The sequence below is a fragment of the Buteo buteo genome, chromosome 1 (genome assembly GCF_964188355.1).
Source record: "Buteo buteo chromosome 1, bButBut1.hap1.1, whole genome shotgun sequence".
NCBI classification, from domain to species: domain Eukaryota; kingdom Metazoa; phylum Chordata; class Aves; order Accipitriformes; family Accipitridae; genus Buteo; species Buteo buteo.
The window spans coordinates 65,233,077-65,256,220 of NC_134171.1; the positions used below are offsets into that span (position 1 = coordinate 65,233,077).

General features: G+C 44.9%; 1 protein-coding gene and 1 long non-coding RNA gene across 9 annotated transcripts in view; one reads left to right on the forward strand and one right to left on the reverse strand.

Annotated features, from left to right (window-relative positions):
• Positions 1-23,144, forward strand: part of ARHGAP24 (Rho GTPase activating protein 24) — a 227,030-nt gene that overhangs the window by 128,663 nt on the left and 75,223 nt on the right. Inside the window, exons 1-2 of one of the 8 annotated variants that reach the window (XM_075034059.1) lie at positions 12,212-12,484; positions 12,659-12,779. The exons of 1 other annotated variant lie outside the window; for it this stretch is intronic. In XM_075034059.1, coding sequence (XP_074890160.1) covers positions 12,458-12,484; positions 12,659-12,779 — 148 coding nt within the window. In that variant the 5' untranslated portion in view covers positions 12,212-12,457. 6 more of the 8 variants (XM_075034078.1, XM_075034092.1, XM_075034086.1 and 3 more) reach the window with 6 other exon arrangements.
• LOC142033780 (uncharacterized) lies at positions 879-13,299 on the reverse strand. Its single transcript, XR_012651330.1, has 2 exons — positions 13,069-13,299; positions 879-8,428 (listed from the first exon to the last, which is right to left on the reverse strand). It is a non-coding gene; the product is annotated as an uncharacterized LOC142033780 (long non-coding RNA).

The following is a 23,144-nucleotide window of genomic DNA, read 5'->3' on the forward strand; positions in this document are numbered from 1 at the left end:
TATATCTCCTGGTGTGATAGTGTGTAGGATATAGATATGTATAGAATACTTCAGCCAAGGCTTTGCGGGTGCTTGTACCTGTGGATTGTGTGTGTGTGTGTGTGTCATATGGGAAGAATGATCCTCCTTAACATAGAGTTGTGTTTGGTTTTGCTTCATTCCTCAAAGTTCCCAACATGCTTGTAATAGACACAGATGCAGATAGGATATAGCAGCCTTCAGGGTGTTTCAGCTTCTTGGCACTCTGTAAGGATTACATGTTTGGGTTGAAAGGGAAAAGAAATTGTGCTTTATTTTCTTGGAAAAGTGAAGGAAGGGAAGTATAGGAAAAGGTTATACAAACAGTGCAAGACCATGCTGAGCTTGGAAGTATATTGGATTTGTTCAGGGCTGATTACAGTATAAAAAGTCACTTTCTTGTTTCCCAAAGGAAGAAGCAAAACTGCATCTTGTGTTCATGTCCACAGGCGTCAGGGTTGCAGTGAACCTGCTGCACAGGTCAGGGAAGCAGAGTGCGATGGAGGGCTCTAAAGAGCCCTGTCAAAGTAAAAAGCCCATAACTATCATTGGAGCTGTGAATCTTTCCCCAGGCCTCTGTTTGTGTGTAAAATAGATCCTTCATGGAGTGCTGGCAACAAGCCTAGATGTTTTCTGACAGGGCTCTGCTCTCAGGATGTTTTGATCCTGCCCTTTGGAAGATACTTGTAATCTCTTTCTTCTCTAGCCTGGACTGACCAAGCAATTAGGGTTTTTTGAGTAGCTGCTTGTTGTGGTTTAACCCCAGCTGGCAACTAAGGACCACACAGCTGCTTGCTCACCTCCCTCACAGTGGGATGGGGAAGAGAATTGGAAGAGTGAAAGTGAGGAAACTCGTGGGCTGAGATAAAGACAGTTTAATAGGTAAAGCAAAAGCTGTGCGTGCAAGCAAAGCAAAACAAGGAATTCATTTGCCACTTCTCATCAACAGGCAGGTGTTCAGCCATCTCCAGGAAAGCAGGGCTCCATCATGCTTAACAGTTACTTGGGAAGACAAATGCCATCACTCCGAATGTCCTCCCCTTCCTCCTTCTTCCCCCAGCTTTATACACTGAGCATGACATCATATAGTATGGAATATCCCTTTGGTCAGTTGGGTCAGCTGTCCCAGCTGTGTCCCCTCCCAACTCCTTGTGCACCTCCAGCCTACTTGCTGGTGGGGTGGGGTGAGAAGCAGAAAAGACCTTGGCTCCGTGTAAGCTCTGCTCAGCAGTAACAAAAACATCATGGCATTGTCAACACTGTTTTTGGCACAAATCCAAACCATAGCCCCATAAAAGGTACTATGAAGAAAATTAACTCTGTCCCAGCCAAAACCAGCACATTCTCCACCCCTTATTCCATACCATTTGTGTCATGCTCAGGTTCCACACTATCCAATACATCCTCATTACCCACCACCCCCCTTCCCATCCTTTGATACAATACACAGATATTATTCCCTTAGTCTATGGACCACCCCTGTAAAATGTCCATAAAATGCCCATAAAATATCCACAAAAGTCCACAAAATGTCCACTGAGTTCATTTAGTCCATGACTTTTGGGCTCCATCTGTTATGATGGTCCCTCAGAACAAGAGAGGTGGCATGTAGCATGGAGTTACTGGGCACCAAAGCCAGCTCAGGTCGGGTCGCTGCTGCACTTGCACTGTGTCTTGTAAGGCTTGTCCTCTGTTTGGTTTGGGTGGTTTCTGCTTTAGTAATTCCTATAACATACAACTCAAATCATGGGTTACAACAATTTAAAGGTATATGCATTACAATTTCCACCCCTGGTGCCTTTGGACCAGACCATAGGGTTTAACATTGCAATGAACTCCTCGCGTTGCTCCTGCTCTGACTTGGACTTATCCATAGACCGCAGTCCCTTAAGAGTGTACCTGCTCCAAGGGGAGCCTTGTCTATGAGCCACAGTCTCTTCAGGCGTATACCTGCTGCAGCATAGACTGATCCACACACAGCCACACTCGCTTTGAGGTGCACCTGTTCCAGCGTGGCCTTCTCCATGGGCCACAATGCCTTCAGAGATATACCTGTTCCAGCGTGGTCTTACCCACAGCCACAGTCCCTTTAGAGGCAAACCTGCTCCAACATGGCCTTACCCACGGCTGCAGTCCCTCCAGGGGTGTAACTGCTCTGTCGTGGCCTTATCCATGGCCACACGCTTTGAGGTGCTCCAGCATGACCTCATGCACAACCACTGATGCTTCAAGGTGTACCTGCTGCAGCATGGATTCATCCGCAGCCACAGACAGTTCAAGGTGTACCTTCTCCAGTGTGGACTTACCCTTGGGCCACAACCCCTTCAGAGGTATACCTGCTGCAGCACAGATACCATACCCACAGCCACAGATGCTTTGAGGTGTACCTGCTCTGGTGTGGATTTACTCACGACCACAGACCCTTCAGGGTGTCCTGCTTCCACGTGGACTCATCCACAGGTCACAGTCCCTGTGACTCGAGTTCACACTGGAGTTCCAGCCTGTCCAGTACAGCAGCACAGAAACAGCAGCAATGCCCTGGCCATCTGCCAGCCCAGGCACCTCGCCGTTGCTGTTACCGAAATGTTCCCAGGCACAGCAGAGTAATATAAGCAGTACAGCAAGCAGTGAAAGCAGGAAGCAGCCACTAACAAGTACTAGACTCTAATATACAGTGAGGCAAGCAAGCCCTATAGCAAACACAGAAGCCTGTCAATTAAGAGCTAAACATCAATAAGAGCTATAAATTTGATCTAGCACATTCCAGTCAAACCTGTCATTATCTTGAACTTTTTGAGACCCACGCTGGGCACCAAAAAGGTCTGTCATCGTTTAACCCCAGCCAAAGTTGTGCAGCGAGTGTGACAGCTCTTCTCCAACAGCCAGCAAAAAATGGGCTATTCAGGTAGGAGGCTCTTTGGAGTGGTAAATTCTGGGATTCCTCAGGCATGCCCACCCCATACTGCAGCTGAGCAAGCTAAATTGGAAAGAAAATCATGGCTATACCCTGTGTTCACTGCAGAACAGGAGCGTGTCTGCTGAGGGCATCTCTACCCTAGGCAAAGCAAGTATGTAATTTATTATTTTTAGCCTAGTTAATGACGTAGTAGTAGTGGTGGAGTGAGTAGTGGCAGTGCCTAGGGAATGAATGTATTACATTTCTGTTCCTAGAGCTGCCTCTCTCAGGTCTGTTTTAGATATTTCACTATTGCCTCATTAGATTAATTTTGCTATCTGTGGAAAGGGGATAAAAATATTTATCCGCTTGCTGCAGCCTACAGGAATAATCTGTTTGTGTTTATATAAGTCCTTTCTCAAATGTATTTTATTAGCATTAGCCATAGGAATAACTGTTCTCTTGTCTTAGTCCCTGGAAGACAGTAGTTAATACCCAGTAGGCCCTTATTATTTTAGGATTTACCTGTGAGGGATATGGAAAATGAGCATTCACTACGCTTGTTTTGCCTCTGCTTGTAAACTGCACAAAAGCCCTTTTGTGGACAGATGTGAGATTTCTGCCTTCTTACTGTGTTTTCTCTTGACCCTTTCTCAAAGTTAGAGCAATGCAAACTACAGAAATTTAGCTTTACCTTCCATCTTGCTGTTGAGTCCATGTTTTTGGAGCAACCTACTGATCCCAGCTGTCAAGTTGCAGCTGATGTGTCTGTGTTTGAGTTTGGAAATGGTGGTGCACAGCTAATACTTGCCCCATCGCTGCTCTCCTCTCCTGGAAGCTTTGGAATAAATACAAGCTTGCATTATTCCATGCCCTAATGGGAAAGGAACAGTGTTTGATCTCCCGACAGAGACAAAGTTACACAGGGTAAGACAGGTCTTTTCTGGCATTGATGTTGTAATTTAGGAACACTACCAGGGTCCATATGTGTGAGTTGTGTATTATTAATATTTTATAAATTAGCTGTAAGTCACAGTGTTCTGTAGGACCTTTGAAGGTCTCACAGATGATATAAAAAGACAAAGCACTTTTGAGGAAATGTGTTTTCACCATCTCAGCAAAACAGTGGTTATCAGTGTCTAATTTAGCGTAGCCCAGCAGAAATGGTAGTATTGCCAAGTGTGTCTGAGAGTTGAGAGGTAACAGAAAGAATACCCAGAAGTTTTAAGAGAACAAAGATTCAGTATGTCTCTTTTTCTGTAAGTCTTTCTGTCCAGAACAAGAAGAAATCACAGGTCAAAGTCAGAGTTCATCTTCCACATGTGCCCTGCCCTTGGCCTCTTTTATTGAGCTGAGTATCAGAGGTGCTACTGATTACAGTCATTTTTAGGTGATGCTTCTCTAGTAGCAGCAGGAGTGAAACCACCATCTCTTTTCATTGGAGCTGCTTTGCAAGTGTCAGGCTATTGTAAGTTTCAATCATTTCAGACCAGGGTTGTGTTTGAACTGATGACCAAGGAGGGAACAGCTTTAAAGAGTCAGATTCATAACTGTGGTATTGCAGATGAACTGTACCACCCTGGTGGTACGTGTCACTGAGCTGTTGGAAAAATTGCTGGGAAACAAACCCTGTGACTTGCAGGATGTGCTGTCTGTGTCTCCCAAAGGCAAAGAGTTTGAGAAGTTTTGTTTTCCGTGTAAGAGCAAGTAATGGGCTTTTCTGGCTCACCTAGAGGGTTATTTTTCATGGTCAAACCTCAAAACCATATTCATCTTCAGAACCTCTGCTTATTTTCTGTTTTCCTCTCTGGATTTGAAACCAAGACAGTGCTGTCACCAGCATTTCACTGTGATGCAGAGGGAGACACAGGTGGAACAAGCATATGGCCACTTCTCAGCATATATATAACTTGATTTTGCTTAAGCACATGAGATACCAAAGTCCATATTTGTTTATGTCAGACAAGATGTTAATGGCGCATGTAAATAAAGTGCCAAGTTACTATGACAGAGAATATGCTGGAGTATCTGTCTTGTCTCATGTGCTCTTCTTGACTCAAAGTTGATGTAATAAGTTTTGAATCCACATCTAACTTTCTGAATTCCCCATTTCATTAATAATTTTTTGTTTACTCATTTTTTTTAAACCAAGGAAATAACAGCTGGTGTTTGCTTATGTAAAGAAGACAGATGCATCACACAAACACCATACTTTCCCGGCATCAAAACTGAAAGTGAGTTAATGTCTGAAGTGGAATTTGCATATAAATTTGTCTTTATGAACTTGTGTATTTCAAATGTAACAAACAAGATATAAGAGAAAGATAGAAAAGATGTCGTCCTTATGGATTACAACAGCACAATAATTTTTTTCTGATGTTTTCTTCCAGACCTGCTATAACATTTCTCATGTCTCCTGTTCCCCTTATGAGTAAGCTCTTTGAAAAGTAGTATATTTTGGCAATTCCTTCTTGTGACCTAGGTCCTGGAGAGGGTTTCTCTAAGCTGCAAGGCAGAACAGCAGCCAAAAATGTAATTGGGCAAGTTAAATGGTTGTGCAGCTGAGAGCCCTTCACATGGTACAGCTGACAGAAGCTTCCATGAGAAGACATCGGCATGTACTATTCAGTTATTTGGACATCCCTGTGGGCTGCATGAATATAACCAACTCAAACCCCAAATGCACAAACATGTGGAGAAAGGCTCATTTCTTACGTATCAGCTGAATTGGATTTGGACTGCAGTGAAGTTGGAAGGAAATGGAGGAAAGCACTCAGGAAGATTTATTCCTGTGTTAGAATATGCAAAACCAGATGCTGCATCTGTATCTCATAGGAAATAATTTTTGTGCCTTATTCTCATTTTCTGTGTTTGTAATCTCATCTTCCTCTTGACATGTCCATTAGTTTGCAGTTATGGTTGTGCATGTGACTGACTTTTCACCTACCCATGGAATGTGTATAGCACAGTTTTATCCAGCAGAGTAGTCAATAGAACAGTTTAGCTTCTCATAGGAACATCTAGTAATGCCTATCATTGTAATGCTGCTTTTAGTAATTTTGAGGGCCAAGCTGATAGCTTTACCTTCAATAGAGATTATTTTATTGACAATGAGAGACTTGCTGATAATATGGAGGGCAGACCCAAATCTGGACATCCCTACATTTTCTAGGAGCTTTTAACAAAGAACACAAAGTGTTCTTGTCACACTAAATTCCCTAAGCAGTATTTAAAGATTTCCCTCAGTAGTATTCTGTGAGTACCTATGCTGCTTAGCTGTCTTCCTTCATACCTCATTCTTTAATACATATGTGATCATGTTATTAAACATATGTCATAAAATACAAGGGATATGCTGGACAGCTAAAAGTGATGACCCTTACAATTCACATTTCTGAGTGTTGTTGCTGCTTTTTTGCATGGGTGTAGCCCAGCTGGCACCTCTGAAAACATTCCTGCTTTAAACTACTAAAACTGAAGGAAGAGGCCCGAGTCCCATTTAAGCATGCACTATGAAAAAAAATTGCTTTCTGAAGTCACATGAAGTATTAAAAATAATCCCAGTGCACTCAGTTACAGTTTCTCCAGTAATAACGAAGGATCTTTTCATTGGGATGTTGGAAACATGAAGCAAATATTTAAGCAGCAGACCCCGGACCTTAGAGGCGGAGCAGAAATTACTAAGCAGTTTGTTTCACCAGGTAAGAAATGTAATTTATTGCTGGTGATGGTACTAGGGAAGAAAGCAAAATGTCCGGCAAAACAGTCCCCCTCATCTCGGCCAGCTGGCAGGAGAGGAAAACTTGTTAAACAGCCTGGACACAGGGAGCCGCAGTTGGGATCATGACATTTACAGGCAGCAAAGTTGGTAAGTTTCCCATCTCCCTGTCCCTCCCCTTGTTCCCTGCCCACCTACATACGCAGCTGCTCCCTCCCCGGGCAGCCCTGGTGTCAACCGACATCCAAAAACTTCATGAACACAGCTGCATGGTGCTGTGGCCAGTGCTGGGACAGACACAGAAACACATGCCGTTTACAAAAGATTGCTCTAAATATTCCCTGGTGCAACAGAGAGCAGAAGTGCAAGACAACAAAGGGAACAGAGGGAGATTTCTATGAATGGCAGGAAAGGTGGAAGGCTATTTATAGTGTAATTTTTATTGAGGGAATTCAGAAGTTGAGAGCATGGTCTCCAATGTAGTGCGCTTTGTGAGGCTATTGACTTGCTTAGGTGAAATGTGTAATTCACCATTCACATACAGAAATGGTGTTTTATCTTCTTCTTGAATTGCTGTGCTTGATCAGGAGCCATAACTCCTGTGCTTTAGACACTATTTTAAAAAAGCCCTACCCTCCAAAAAGGCTGAGGTAGCCTAAGTGTAACTCTTTTGCTTTTACACAGTGTGAAGACTCAAGGTTGTGATTTGGACACTGAATAGGTTTTAAGCGTTAGCTGTGTGCTTGTTGGGGGTTTTTTGAGGTACCAGACCAGTCCTTCAGAACATGGAATTATGTTCTGTGTCATGCTTTACACTTTTCACCAGTGATTAATCTTCATTTTTTGGTGGTGTTATCTTCTATAAGTCATGCTCCCACAGTATCTACCCTATTCTCTATGTGTAAGGTGTAAATACACACACCCAATTAGAAGATTGGGGAACAAAAGCAGGATTGCTGAGCTATCCACAGCAAATTGCAGAGTCCACTTACCTAAGGATTTGAATATGACTTTGCAGTGTTAATGACCCATTCTGTTGCTTTTGATAGTTTTGCAGGTGGGCAAATTGGGGCATCATAGCAAATAGAAGTAATAACTTTTAAATTTGTACTGGGAGCAGTGATTTATCTAAGTGGTGATCCCTTGCATTCAGAGTCTTCACCTTTGAGCGCGGGGCAGAGCAAGTGGTGAGGGAGCTCTGCAAGCTCACGGCATGGCTTTTCTCTGGGCTTCTTCAGTGCTGTCCCAAGCCCAGCTGATTCACTTAGGTGCAGTAACAGAGAGGATTCAGGCTAATCGTGACTTGTAACGAGGAATCCTACAGCACAAAGCTTTAGAGGTTTTGTCTCAAAGACTTAAAAACTGACCACTGTTTTCCAGGGTATTCTTGGGCCCAGGAGGTGACTGTTGTTCTTGCTCATATGCTTTTGACCAAACTATGCAGTAGACTTATGGGCTGGCTCCCAGCAAAATGAATCCTTTAGTCTGTCCCATCATTATCTGGGAGCACCATACTCTGAGGGATTTAGGTGGACGTTCAGAAGGAATTTTCTCAGGAGGACAGAGAGGTTTAACCTCAGCATTTCCAATAACAGATGCTGCATAGTTGCTGTGATGTGGTTCAGCTGTCTGCAGGGTAGTGGCAGTAGCAATCTCGTTGTGAGTTCAGTAGTGAACTTCTCTAAATCTTGGGAACCATGGTCCTGCATTTCCACTCTTCTTTCCCTGCGTAGTGTCAGCCAACATCTGACTCCTCTGGCAGTGGCTGCCAGTTGAATGCTTACATCACTGGCCCACTGTTAAACAGGAGATGTGAATTAGTCACCAACAACACTGAAAAGGCAGAGGTTCTCAACACTTTCTTCACCTCTGTCTTTACCAGCACTGTTGGGCCCCAGGCCTTGGGAACAACAGTCCAGGGTGATGCAAACACAGACCCATCGTCAGTGAAGGAAGAGTTGGTATGTGAACTATTACAGGAGCTTGACCCCTACACATCAATGGGCCCTGACAATATCCACCCAAGAGTGTTAAGAGAGCTGGCTGATGTCCTTGTGAGGCTGCTCTCCATAATCTTTGAGAAGTCGTGGAGATTGGGGCACATCCCAGAGGACTGGAAGGAGACTAATGTCACCCCCACCTACAAGAAGGGCTTAAAGGAGGATCCAGGGAGTTACAGGCCCATCAGTCTTTCTTCAGTCCCTGGGAAAGTTATGGAATGAATCCTCCTGGGGGCTACCACCAGTCAGATGAAGCACGTGATTGGGAAAAGCCAGCACAGATTCACCAAGGGCAAATGGTGCTTGACAAACCTGATCGCCTTCTACGACAAAGTAACCTGCTCGGTTGATGTGGGGTGAGTGGTGGACATGGTCTACCTGGATTTCTCCAAGGCTTTCAGTGCAGTTTCCCACAGCCTCCTCCTAGAGAAATGGATGCGTTACGGTCTAGACAAGTGGTCTGTGCGGTGGGTGGGAAACTGGCTGACAGACCGCACCCAGAGGGTGGTGGTAAATAGCTCCTTTTCAAACCGGCAACCTGTCACGAGTGGGGTCCCCCAGGGATCGATACTGGGCCCAACGCTGTTTAATATCTTCATAAGTGATCTGGATGATGGGATCAAGTGTACCCTGATGAAGTTTGCCGATGATACCAAACTGAGTGGGGAAGTGGATGCTTCGGAAGGGAGAGCCACCCTGCAGGAAGACCTGGATAGGCTGGAAGAGTGGGCTAACAAGAACCTTATGAAGTTCAACCAAGACAAATGTAAGGTCTTGCACCTGAGAAAACATAATCCAGGAGCGCAGCACAGGCTGGGATCTACCTGGCTGGGGAGCAGCTCTGTGGAAAGGGACCTGGGGGTCCTGCTGGACAACAAGCTCAATATGAGTGAACAGTGTGCTGCTGCTGCGGCAAAGAAAGCCAGCAGGATGCTGGGCTGCATCAACAAGGGCATCGCCAGCAGAGATAAAGAAGTCGTCATCCTACTCTGCTCAGCACTTGTTGGGCCACACCTGGAATACTGTGTTCAGTTTTGGTCCCTGCTGTACAAAAAAGATGTGGACAGGCTGGAGAGGGTCCAGAGAAGGGCCACAAAGATGACCAAAGGACTGGGAAGCCTGCCATATGAGGAAAGGCTGAGAGAACGGGGTTTGTTCAGCCTTGAGAAAAGAAGCCTTAGGGGAGACCTTATCACCATGTTCCAGTATTTAAAGGGTAGCTACAAAGAAGATGGAGATTCCATTTTTACAAGCAGTTACGTGGAAAACATGAGGGGTAACAGGTACAAGTTACTCCTGGGGAGATTCCAGTTGAACATGAGAGGAAAATTGTTCACAGTCATAAGAGAATAATCAGCTGTTGGAATAACCTCCCCAGGGAAGTGGTGGATTCCCCAACATTGGACACTTTTACGATTTGGCTGGACAGGGTGCTGGGCCATCTTGTTTAGAACATGGTTTTGCCAAGAAAGGTTGAACCAGGTGATCTTTGAGGTCCCTTCCAACCTGGTATTCTTTGATTCTATGGTCATTCCATAGATGAATGTACTGCAGGACAAGCAGCTGCAGAAAGCTGGCTGCTCAGGCCTGGGGGATGGGTAATGTTTGTAGCTCTCTCATTGCCCCTCTGACTGGGTAGGGAGTTGTGAACTATTGAGAAAAACAATATTGAGTGGGATACTTGCTCAACATGACTGCAAGAGGCTGTGACCCAGGGCTGCATTCATATTAATGGCAGCATTCCCCTTGATTTCAGTAGGGGAAGGAGCTGCTGTGTAGCTTTGGAGTATGATGTATTGGGAGGGGACTATTCCCCTCCTCTGGTGACTTCACTGGGTGCAGCTGGTCCTCAAATGTGTTTGGAAGTAATTTCTCATTAGGATCAACTCAGGGGAAGTAACAGATGGCGAAGTGAGGCTAAATTAGCGAGAACTTTGTGCTCTGTTAATGCTCTTTCTCTCTATAAATAATAGTTAGGGAGTGGAACGGGACCAAAGATGCTGTTACATTTGTGGCTACCTCTGCTGCTATGTAAATGTTATACACTGCTTTGCAGCATGTTTTGTCAGCAATAGAAAGGGGTAGGAGGAATTTGCCAGCCCTTTCACAAGGGCAAAAATATTGCAGTTCTACTGCAAAACAAAATCAAAGCAAAGTTCAAAGATGTATGAGGGGAAACAAAAATGTGGGAGACAATTTTACATTAACAGCCAAACAGACCACACAATCACCTTGGTCTTTTTGATTTCAACTTCTTCCTATGAAAATCAGTGAAGCAAACAAAAACCAGTGTCTCCCCTCTGATATGCCCAGTAACTCTCCAACTTTTTAGTGTTTAATTCCATTCTAAAATCTTCTATCTATAGATTTCTCTTTCTCTGTGGGGGGTGTGTGTGTTTGTATGTATATACGTAAATATGTATGTAGGTACAGTACTACTCTAGCCTGGAGAGCTACTTCTGGAAAGCTTCTCTGGCAGTGGCAGTTTATTTGAGATGAAGAAATAATTTTCTTGCAAATTTATCCTGACTTACAAAGTCACTAAGTATAGTCATGTAGTGATTCAGTGCAGCACAGACTACAAGTTATAGATGCCACCTTCTCACTAGTGTATATTATGTGATAGAGTCTGGATTTCTAGATGCTTTTACAGAGTAATGTCCACTGGCAGTAGTAAGACTTAACACTCTGTGGTTCAGACATCCTGGCTTGCTGTCAGGCATACTCTGGTGCCCACTTCACAGCTGAAGCAACTACTGAGAGAATGATTGCGGCTTTACCAGCCTTTTAAAATGCCACAAGTGGTTGTTGCCAGCCATCACCTGCACCTTCTCATTTCTTGGCTTATCCACCTGTGTGCCACAGTGTGAATGTATGTGAGTCTGGTGTGCATTTGACTGGAAGTTTTGCATCTAAATCTATTTTTGAGATCCCAGCTTAGACGTTGGCAGCAGTGCTGGCATCTGTGTCTTGAATGATGTTTTTTGGAGCCTTTGTCTTCAGTGATTGTTTTCTGGCCTCAGTAATGAAAAGCTTTGCAAAAATAATTCTGAGATTATTTTTTTTCCTGGACTTGTCAACCTATGCCATAAACTTTCATATGCAGTGTCCTTATGGGCCACTTTGTACTCTTTTCCATGGACCTTATTAACAGCCCTGCAGGACAGACACTTCTATTAATCATCCTCTTGAGGTGGTAACCAGTATGAAATCCTGCTCTGTTTCCCATGCTAGTGCTAACTCTGCAGTGGAAGCAGGTGTTCAAACTATTAAAAACAACACAAAACAAAAAAAAACCCCAACAGTGTGAAACTTTGTTTTTCAGGGGGGCATTTGGATCTCTGAACAGCTCAGAGACTACTAAGGAGATATACTTCCTCCAGGGATCTTTTATCATAAAAGCAGCTTAAGTGACTCATTCTTTCCCCGAGGATATTCTTAAAACAGCTCCACTCACTTTGTCTTCTAGCGGTCAGAAACAGTACTTATTTTGTGCTGTCTTTCAAAAGCAAACAAACAAAAACAACCCAAAACAAAAACAACAATCTTTTGAAAAAAGTCAATGGCCATATTTCCAGGAGGATCTGGGCTACATTTAATATTAAAGGTCTGCACAGCTCACTAATGCACGGGCTGGCTGGCACTCTGTGTTCACTCAAGCAAGTGCTTCAGCGAAAAATTCAGCACTATTTTTAGTTCTCTTACAACAAACCACTTGATTGTAAGGCCTGGGGAACTGTGACATTGTGATTTCGAGGGGTCTGCTGGAAAAGGCAGGAGGACAAGAGGCGGCAGCCTGCTAACTACGACAAGGGCTCCCAACCGATGCAGAGAAACACACATCCCGAGCAGGTATTTTAAATCCTCTTGTGAGCCTCGGTCTGCCCACGAAATGAATCTGCTGGTCAGAGGCAGGGCATGAAAGCGTTAGCTGGCTGGCTCTATCTGCTCCTGCCCTTAAAGATTTCATTCCATAAATTCCTGTCCTGACCGTCAGCTTTTAAATGGTCTCTTCTCGTTCCCTAGCCTTTTCTGGGATTTTACAGGATCTTGGGCAAGTTAGCAAATGACAACAGCAGAACAGAAGTAAGTTTCCCGAAGCGAGGGCATTCTGCTTTTAAAGAAACACAGCCGTTTCGGTGCCTGGGTGAGTAGCCCGTAACAAGTACTACGGTCCGTTCCTCTCTGCTAACTGTATTAACTTGTAGAAGAAAACAGCCTGCCTCTGCCGGGCCAGCCGGCTGACGAGGATTTGATCGGGTCCGACTTGGGGGGGGGGGGGCGGCGCGTGGAGGGTCCGCTAGCAAAACCCTGCGTGTGCGTGCGCGCGGGCGCGCGCGCGCCTAGCCTGGCGCGAGTCGGCTCTGCCCCAGCGCGGGGGTCTCTCTCCCCCCCCCTCTCTCTCCTCTCTCTCTCCCTCTGGCAGCTCGCCTGACCTCCGTGCGTCCCCGCGGTGGTTCCTGCAGGTCGGTCCCGCGCGAAGGAAGCAGGTTCCGGCAGGTTTAGGGTCTGCTCCTGGAGGGGCGAGGGGCCCGAGGGGCGAGGTGGTTGCCGTTCCGGGGCGATGGAGTCACGGCAGAGGCCGCCGCCGGCGAGCGGATAGCGGGAGCGCGGGCGGGGCCGGCCGCGGCCCCTGGCGGCCCCGGCGGCGGCGGCGGGCCGACTCCGCTGCCAGGTGAGCCAGCTCGAAGCTGCAGATTGACGTCCTAGGCGGACGCTGACTAGTACGTGTTGCGTCACAGCCCGCGGAGGTACTGCCAGGGAGGTGAGCCGTCGGGTTTCGGCAGCATCCTGCCCGCCTCCTCCTCGGTTCCCAGCGAGCTGGTGCTGCTTTAAAGTGTGCTTTGTTTGAAGAGAGGATTTCAGCCTGCTGGTCACACGGGAGCTCCCGGCTTTCGCAGGGTGCTGGAGCAGCAGCGGGGCTTAGGCCGGGAAACTTCTGCGTATGTAAGATAACCTCGGGTAGCTGGCCGGTGCTTTGCTGTCTCGCGTTTTCACCCTCTTGGTTTAGCTCGGTTGTGCAATGTTTGCAAATTCCTCGCTTCAGAGTCAGACCCAGACTTTGGGGGGAGCCTTGGTGCAGTTTAGCTGCATTGCTGTGTTTTAAAATAACTACTTCTGGTTTACCCTTCACGGTACCGTTGTTTTAAAATGGCATGGCGTGCTGCCTCTTTTACTTGGTAGAGAGCGCAAGGAAGGAGAACTGTTGAATTCCGAGGAACTCTGTGTTTAAAGATCCTGCCTAGCCTTCAGAACGCTGAGCTGCTGCAGCCTCCTCTGTGTACTAGAAATGGCTATTACCGAAATGCGCGGTTCTTGCACCGCTCTCTGCGCTGCTGTGGTCATCTTCTCTGCCTCAGCTGCACTTTAGGTGCATCTGAAAAGGCAGGTGAAGCAGCAGTTTCATAATCAAGTTTTCAGTGTATTCCTGCTAGGCGTGTGTATTTGTACGTAAACAGTGCAGATGGTGCAAGGAGAGTAGCTATAGCATGTGTTGGCTTACGTTTGCATGAACTGAGTTCAGATAATTAGCTAATAGTCATGTTCATGTGAGATTAGATAATTAATGTTTTGGGGCTTGTTTAAAAAAATATTCAAATATTAAAATCTAAATAACCTGTTTTGTTCTCATTGATTCTGGCCAGTGCAGATTTTTATCCTCCAGAAATAGTCTTCAACACTGATTGCTGAGTTGCCAGTCTCAACACTGATTACTAACATGAAGGCAAGTGGAATGAATGGTCAGATACTGCACGACCTGAATTCAGTAAACAACAACTGCATGGTCTAGAACTCGTTATACTTCCTGAATAATTAAGATGAATTAGTTGGGCTTTTTTCTGGAAAAAGTAGAAGTGGATGAGAGTTCATTAAAACTTCAATGACAAATGGTTTAGTGCTATGGCAAATAGCACTTCTCTGGGAGACACTGTACAGGTCTGTGTAGATGACAGCTGTATGTCTGCTTACTGTGATCAAATGCACAAACTTTACCAAACTGCTGGAAAGGTTGACTGGATGTTTCTGAATCAGCGTTGTATCTTCCCATCTTCCTCCTCCTGTTATCCTGAGTGTCTCATGGGCAGGTACCAAAAAAACCACTTATGGAAATACTCACCAATATGTCTTAGTACCATATTTGCATTTGCATAAAAGACACTTGGGCACAGTACAGTCCTGATACCTTTTAGGTAAGTGATACAGTTCGCAACTGGTATGTGCTAGAGTCAGCTGGCACAGGAGACAGTCTGTGTGACTAACTGCATCATCTAATGTTGATATTCTTGTACCTCTGTATTGGAAAGACACGTGGCCCTCAAAGCAAAAGACAAGCTCCGTTACCTCAGAGATACTACAGTTATTGTCAACTACCCTGCTTGAGGACAGCCCAAAATAGCAGCAGTTGAGTTGGTCTTTGGTAGTGTGGATTGCTCAGGACAAGAGGTAAGAGGAAGGTAGTTGTAATGCTCCTGAGAGCTGTTATGAAGTGAGCATGTGCTTACACAGTATTTGGATGTGAAATCCCTTCTTGCTCTTTACCCAGGCCCTTAAGCCTTTTAATTAGGTCAGTGGGTGAGATGCTGTGCTGCTGGTCACCTGTCATGCCCTGAGCACAGCCGGAGAAGGTGGTACCATGGGATGTTTTGTAGCACCCCTGTTCTGGAACTGCTTATGGATATTGCAGAGCTCCCCTTCCTTGCTCTGCAGATGGCCTGCCACTGCCTCTTGCCCTCTCTTTCAAAATGGGGTTATGCTTGTACTTAACATCTGTGCAGGTTCAGAGACAGGGCAGAAATCTTAGTTCAAGGAGATGCAGTATCCTTCTGGCTTTACTGTTCTAGTTGGGATGAAAAAGTGATGGATTGCACATAAGCTCTGCACCTGGTATCTCTTGCAGGCTATAAATCCAAGCGTTGCAGCTCAAAAGGAACCTGTGAAGTCCAGACTGAGTTTGTCATTTAAGTGTCAATTCAAAGAAATACTGGTTTCTGAGCTATTGGTAAAGATGAGCAGTCATCAAATTCATTCTCTTTTCATGTCCTGTAAATGCAGAGCTGTAAATCACAGTTACACGGTCTGGTTTAAAATGGCTTTCTGTTTTTTTGTTTGGTTTGTTTTTTTGTTCCCTACTTCATTAGCTAATTTTAACTGGAAGTAGCTTATTAATGAAACTTAATTTTCTAATGAATCCAGCTCATCCTTCTTAAGCCAAGTCTGATACAAACCCAAACTCATTCTAATCCTTAAGTCATTAAAAGAAGTCATTGACTTTCTGTCTGTGAATGTCAGATGGTAGCAGATTACTTAAGTACTTAACCTGAACATTATCCATAGACTGCAGCTCCCTCTTCTTCCAAGATATAGTTATGAAGTGCTTTAATAGAGTGCATGTAAAAAGTTGCAAGTTCTCAGTGTTCATTCCTGGTGGCAGAGGACCAGTTATAACCCACTCGTGGGAACAGATCTTGTGAAAAATGTATTTTTTATTTAACAATGAAAGTAAGTGGCAGACTTTCAAAATGACCAGGAACATATTGGGGTCATTCAGGTTATGACAAGAGTTGGTCTGTCTGTGATGCTTCTGAGAACCTTCCCCTTTTCCAGGTAAGCAGATAGATTCTTAACTCCTCATGAAAACCTGACCCCAGCTGTGGGAACGGCACTCTTGAAAACACGGCCATGAATTTTATTGTCAATGAAAAAGTAATATAGTTTTCAGGCTCCCAGAGATTTTCCTGTCTGCTGGCTGGATGCCAGAGTGCTGGGGACTGAAGTGTGGGTCTCCAGGCGTCATGGGCATCAAAGCTCAGGAAAAAGAGGAGCGCTCCCAACTTGAAGGTAGGAGCAGTGCACATCCCTGGAGGGCCGGCACAGAGCACCAGCTGCTGCAGCTCTTGCCGGTGGGGTGCAGGTTTCCTAGCCCAAAGCTGTCCCCTGTTGTGACAGCTCGCTGCTCGGCCAGGACCAGGCTTGTCTCTGCAGGTAACATTCTAACAACCCCATGGGTCACCCACACAGTACAGTCACCAGGAGGGGTGTATAACTGGGAGAGATCGCTTAAGGAGTTGGTGTGGCAGTTCTGAGAATGTGCAGGTTGGATAAGACTGCAGATGTGTGTTACTGGTAGCTTGTAAACATACTGAGCCAAACTTGGAGATATTCATGTTGTTGTTAACTGTTTCCTGGTGCTCTTCTTGGATGATACCGTCTTTGCATGTAGCTGATTTGACCAGTGCACTTTTCAGTCCATCTGGCAGCAGGGTAAAGAGGTGGCCTCACTTGTACATGAAAATAAAAAGCCCAGCTTCTGTGGATGGGAAAGATGTCAATGAATACCTGAACTGACATTTTACACTTAACAATAAATAAAAGTGAGGCAGCTAGAAGCATCAAAGAAAGTTTGTTAAAAACAAGTATCTTGTGCTTGGGGGTAGAATAGAATAGACTATTTCAGTTGGAAGGGACTTACAATGATCATCTAGTCCAACTGCCTGACCAGTTCAGCACTGACCAAAAGTTAAAGCATATTATTAAGGGCATTGTCCAAATGTCTCTTAAACCCTGACAGGGGCAGGGCATTGACCACCTCTCTAGGAAGACTGTTCCACTGTTTGACCACTCTATCAGTAGAGAAATGCTTCCTAATGTCCAGTCTAAACCTCCCCTGACGCAGCTTTGAACCATTCCCATGCGGGATAATACAGATAATATTTATCTATCTATGTACTTAAGAGTGTTTCCTGAAAATTTGTGCAAGAGCTAACAACATCCAGCAGTTGTTTCAGCTTCCTTGTTTACATTCTGCTTCAGGCTTTACTTGGTTCACTTTGTTCTCCCCATGGGATATGTCCATTGCAAACAAGCTGGATTTGTAATGAGAAAGTGCTAAGTTTCCAATATTAAGTGGACAACCCCCAAAAATGTTTCCTCTAACAGTAAAAACCCACTATGTTTTTTCTATGGATTTTGAACATCTGCCACCTGGGGGGCTGACTGATGGTGTTGTGTTACCAGAGGAAAGAGATGGTGTGTTTTGGCACCATTTGTTTATGTCCTCCTGTGACCTGCTATTGAGATCTTTGTTTCAGTATAGAAGAAAAGGATGGTCAGTGGCTTTGGAGATCTCTGTTACTTCACACTCCTAACATGAAAACTAATGAAGTGATAGGATGAAGGTGTAAAACACAGGTCCTGAGTGACTTAAAATATGGGAGAAATGGCCGTGCAGTCGGATCCTGAAATAATGGTCAAAGATAAAATGGAAGAAATCTATCCTTATTAAAAGTGTTGTGTGCAATATATTTATTTAGGCACTCAGAATCAGAAGAGCTGTGGCTTCTTTGAATAAGAAATATGTCTTCATGAAATAATTTTTTCATTTAAACTAAATTTGAAGAGGTTTGAAAGTAGAATTCTTTCTTGTGGAATTGGATTAAGCTTTGATTGTTATATTTCCCTCTTCTACATCATCTTTTCTTTCTCAGATCCACAAATAGCTTTTTCATCCTGGTTGCTACTGGCAAAAGCCTGTAAATCGGATTTTTGGACACATACGAGTGAATCAGAAATGCTGTGGTTGGAAGTTTTGCAGTCATTAGAAAGAGGCGCTGAAGCGATGCAAAGTCAATCAGCCAGGTTTAAGCAAACTCAAAGTTTTTTCAGAAACAGCATGGTGATGAGTTAGTGCCAGCAACCTCACTGCTGAATCGCGGTTATCATCTGCCTCTCTGCAGCCTGCGTAAGCTGTACTGTGCACTCTTTCTGCAGAAATTAGGTTGCACACCTTACCCCCGTCACACCTGTATTGTCTGGTGACCATTGCTGGCAGGAACGAATCTTGAACCACAACCTAGTGCATTTAAGTACTGACATCCTGAGGGGAGCAAATGAATATGGTCTTATCTTTGCTTTTTTTCTGCATCCCCAAAAGATGTGATGATAGACTGGGAAATACACAGCTTACTTTGCCTTTCCCCCCGGGTACCCTGATATGTGGCAGAGCCTGTGGCTTGTGGCTGGGGGAGGCGAGGGGGAGGCTGCTGTCCAAGAGCAGAGGAAGCTGTTGGATGAGCAGTGGATAGAAAATGCTGAGATCCGTCATCACAGAAGTTCTTACCTTAAGCAGTCACTGGTCCTAAAAGAGTGTGAGGCCACTGCTGAGATCTGCTTTGTAAAGGGCTTTGGATACCCCGAATAGCATGTTGTTCACCAGGCAAAACGGGAAGGGTAGCTGCTTAAGTGCTTCATCTCTACTCCTGTGCTCCTTCCAACCTTGCGAAACCTAACGTAACACCCCGAGGTTCACACATGATATGGGGAGGACTGTTAGGGGAAAGAAACAATGCTGTGGGAAGATGACAAATAACATAAACTTTTGGTAGCTTTAAGGGCACCCAGATGAACTGTCAAAAACAGCCGCTGGGCCAGCTTTCCAGCAGCAGTACAGCTGCTCACTGTGGCTGTTGTTTGCTGATTGAAGCATAAGGTATCCAGGCTCTCCTGGGAGGGTTGTCCTCATCTGCCAGCCCTCCCTCTCTGGCCAAGTCATGGTCCTGACTGTGTTTGCATCCTCCTGCTTAGCAAAAGGGTTCAGAGGCAGCATTGAGTTCTCATGAAATGGTGCAGTCACTGCTGTGTAATTATTACATCAAGGACTGTAAAGTATTTGCCCTGATCCATGACTTGGCTCGTGATGCTGGCTGGTCAGGCCAGCAGCTGGCAAATTTTTAAGCTGATGCAAGGTATCGTGCTCTACAGCAGTATGTGCAAAATGCCCTGGGGGCAAAATCTACCCCTAACTTTGCAGATTGCTGCGGTAGAAGTGGCAGCCTAGCTCTTGCCCTTGCACACACCTTCTCCTGTCCCTGTCTGCACATTGTTCACTGCCCTTGCAGCTCAGGATGTCCTGTCTTTCAACCCTGTAGGAACCCAGTCACTGGCAGCTTTCAGGTTCTAAAGTATTGAAAGGAGCTGATTTCTTTTTTTAACACCAAAACTTAAAGAGGCTTTTACTTAAAGCGAGTGATAAGTAGTAGTGAGAGACATTTTTGCTTGCACTCGTGTGGGCCCTCACTTTGTCTTTTTAGAGCTCAAAGCAGATAATACACCAGCATTTATAGTTAGTGGCTTCTGCCAGGTATCTCTGATTGCAAATTGCCTTTAAATACATACCTTCCAGTTCACCAAGTAGCATGTGAAATTATTACCTCTCTGATTACTGTGTTGTAAAAATCTCAGTTAAGGTACGGTGGGGAAGCACGTTGTAGTAATTTAAATTACAACTTTTTTCTTTAAACAGGATCTTTATTTGACACACTTCACTTCAGATATGACCTTTGTGTCTCTGCTGGGTCGTTTTCTGGGTTTATGACGCACTTTGCATTCCTATAAAGCCTTTCACTTGGTGATCTTAAAGTCTTTACAAGCTTTAATTAACTGAAGTGCTATGTCTCCCCTGTGAGGTTAGTAAATATTCTTAATTGCTTTTTGCAGAAAGAGGAAAATGTGGCAGAGAAATTTTAAAGGAATTCACCAATGCTGGGCAAAAAGCTTCTGAGGAGGCAGGAGCAGAGGCTGCGATTCCTGAACCCCCTTTGATGTGCACCATTTCTCTTTATTACATAAGCAGGCACAGGAAAGATGTAACTTAGCATAGCGAGGCAAGATGTAGGTCAGGTTTCCTTTGTCAGTACATCTGCTTTTTGACCTGTAAGTTGCTGAAAGCAACAAAAGCCTATGGATGAGGGAGTCTTTTCAAAACTGGTTGAAAAAGAAACGAGCAAACCCTGAAAGCTTCATTCCCCTCTAAAGGGCTATTTTTAGGAAGCTAAAGCAAAGAAGAATACCCTGGGGGGTCTGTACTCAAAGTTTCTGTCTGGCTGCCTTTGGATAGCTTAAGTTTTAATGCACTTGTCAGGCTGTCGCCATTTGTGCCTGGTGAAAAGCAGGGAGCAGACAGAACGGACCGTGCTGATGGCACAACATAGCTGCTGCATGGTGTGCTGCCACACAGGGAGGGGACGGATCCTTCTTTGAGGCTGCTGGTGCACAGCCTATTAACTAGAGGTTTTGTGAAGAGGCGACATGCAGTGTTGAGATGGTGCTCATTCCCCTTTTGATCACAGGATGTTGTTGACTCTGTCCTGAGCAAAAGGGAAAAAAGATTTCAACTCTGTTGTTGCTGGCTAGTTCATCAGGAAAATGGCAGTGCGTAGAGCGTGGGCAGAATGTACCATATTTATTGATAACAATATGAGATACCCAGTTTCAAGGACCACCAAGGAAGGAGGCTTAACAGGGCATCGTTGTTGTCCTGGCACAGCTGTGAAGATCAATTAGTTGTGTCTGTCACTTCAACCATGCTCCATCCCACGTGGAAGTTCTTTTTTACCCTTGGGTACCTGGTAATTTACTTTTGCTGAAGGTAGAATGACTCCAGTGACAATGTTGGAAGGCCTTTGAGGCTTTATTCTGCATTTGAATGTCCTGAATGCAGGATGTGGTCTCTCGGTTCAGGGGCAAGCGGGGACAACACAAGCTGCTCTGTTGTTGAGGGAAAAGGGAAAAAAGTGCTCGCACTGGGGTAAGAGTCGCAGTGGAGCCGAAGTGCCGTGGGAAGGCAGTCCTCGCTGCTGGTGCTCTGAAACACTTCACTGGGAGCTGAAGCACTGGCTTTGTACAAAGCTGGCTCTTGACTGTGAAAGCTGCTAAGAAGCAGAGAGCAGCTTGGGCAAGGAAGGCAAACCCTCCATTTACTGAAGTCCTTGGTAGTGGTTGTACCATTTTCTTTTACCCAGCACCTGAGAAGTCAATACAATAGTAAGTGCAGTCATGCAACAATGAAATTGGATGAGCTAATTTAGGTGAAATGAGAATCAATGAGGAGTTAACTCTAGATTATTATTGCTTTGATGTTTGCAGCTCACGTATTTTCTTCCTCCCCTATTTTTCCTAGAAAATAAACCCATTTTTTCTACAGGGACATTAGGAGGAAGGCTTAGGCACAACCAATTTTTATTTCAGCTTGACAGATCAGTAATAAAAGCACGTCCCTCTCATGAGAGTGGAGCTACTCCCCCCCAAGAAAGCCTCATTAAAGCAGGGGACGCTGGAGACATTACAGCAACAGATTCTTGTGGCCTTGAACTCTGCTGCCACAGGATAGTTGCTCAGTTTTGAAACAGCAGTTACCATTTTAAAATTGCTTTGAATTCTTGCCTTGAGACTTTTGTTGGGGAGTTGATACAGAATTGGCTGATAGAGAAGATCTGTGATAGATTGTAGGGTGAGTTAAGACAACGTAAACTAAAATAAGAGCAGGTGATGGTAATACTCATTTAAAAAAAGACAAAAATAGCATCAAAGTGAAGACAGGCAGACCCACAATCTGGTATGTAAATGCTGTGAACCACTTTATTAGCAAACAGACCAACCCGGTCAGCGATTCAAACTGAAGGGAAGCTTGAGGGGGGAGTGTATTACCTAAGGCATGGGAGGATACAGCAAGGTGAACCTTTGGCCTCTCAATTCACAGGCAGCAACACAGGACATAGGTTTGGTAGGTATTGTTCTGCATAACAAATTGGAGTTGTGATTTTGCATTAAGGATGCTTTGCCTTATCTCCTGGGGTTATTGCTGTTAAATTTGGAATGTGAGTGTGATTTAGTTGGTTAAATAAAACTTAAACTGATATAGCTGAAGTGACTTTTTGTCTGCTGTAAGATTGTGCATCCATAGTTATCTGATGATTTGTAAATGTAAAAGATGGGTTTGCAACAAGTTTAGGGACTCATTGGTGCGCATGTGTTGGATACTCTGTACTTCTAGGTAAGTTCACAGCTGTAGTTGAGTGTTTAAAACTTGTTAGCACTTCATAACAGATACCAGGCAGCAGTCCTGTATTAACGAATCCATGCTTACATTCAGAGCCCGTTACAGAAACTCTGCTGACATGATGCTCTCTGAGGACACAGCTGCCTGACAGGAGCCTGGCATGGCGCTTCTCATTGTGCGGCAGGGAGCTGTGCGTGGCAGTGTTGGCTGCCTGCCCTCCCGCTGCCAACCCTCCCGCTGCCAACCCTCCAGGTCAAAGCAAACCCAAAGGGAAGCCCTGCTGTAACCGGGAAATGGAACAAGGCGTTGTGAGCTGGGACCTCACACCTAGCGATGCCTTCATTGCATGTTAAGCCTGTAGGAAATAATTTATTGTTAGCAAGCTAAATGCCTGGCTGTTTTTCAGCCTGTTCCAGATACTGAGTATTTTGAAAATACCAGAAGGTTTGAAATTCCCTTAACTATGACAGCAGGAAGTTATTAATACTGGCAGGGGACTTCAGTGTTAGAACTCTTCCAACCTGGAAAAGCTTGCTTTCTTAAGGGGGGGGAAGCCCCACAAACCCTTCTGCTTCTTGTCCTTTTCCTGTTGTCTGCCTGTGTTGTGTCTGCTGTGTTGCAGATGGAACCTGTGTTTCTCCTGTGTCTTATTATGAACTAGGGTAAGTGTTCCCTTGA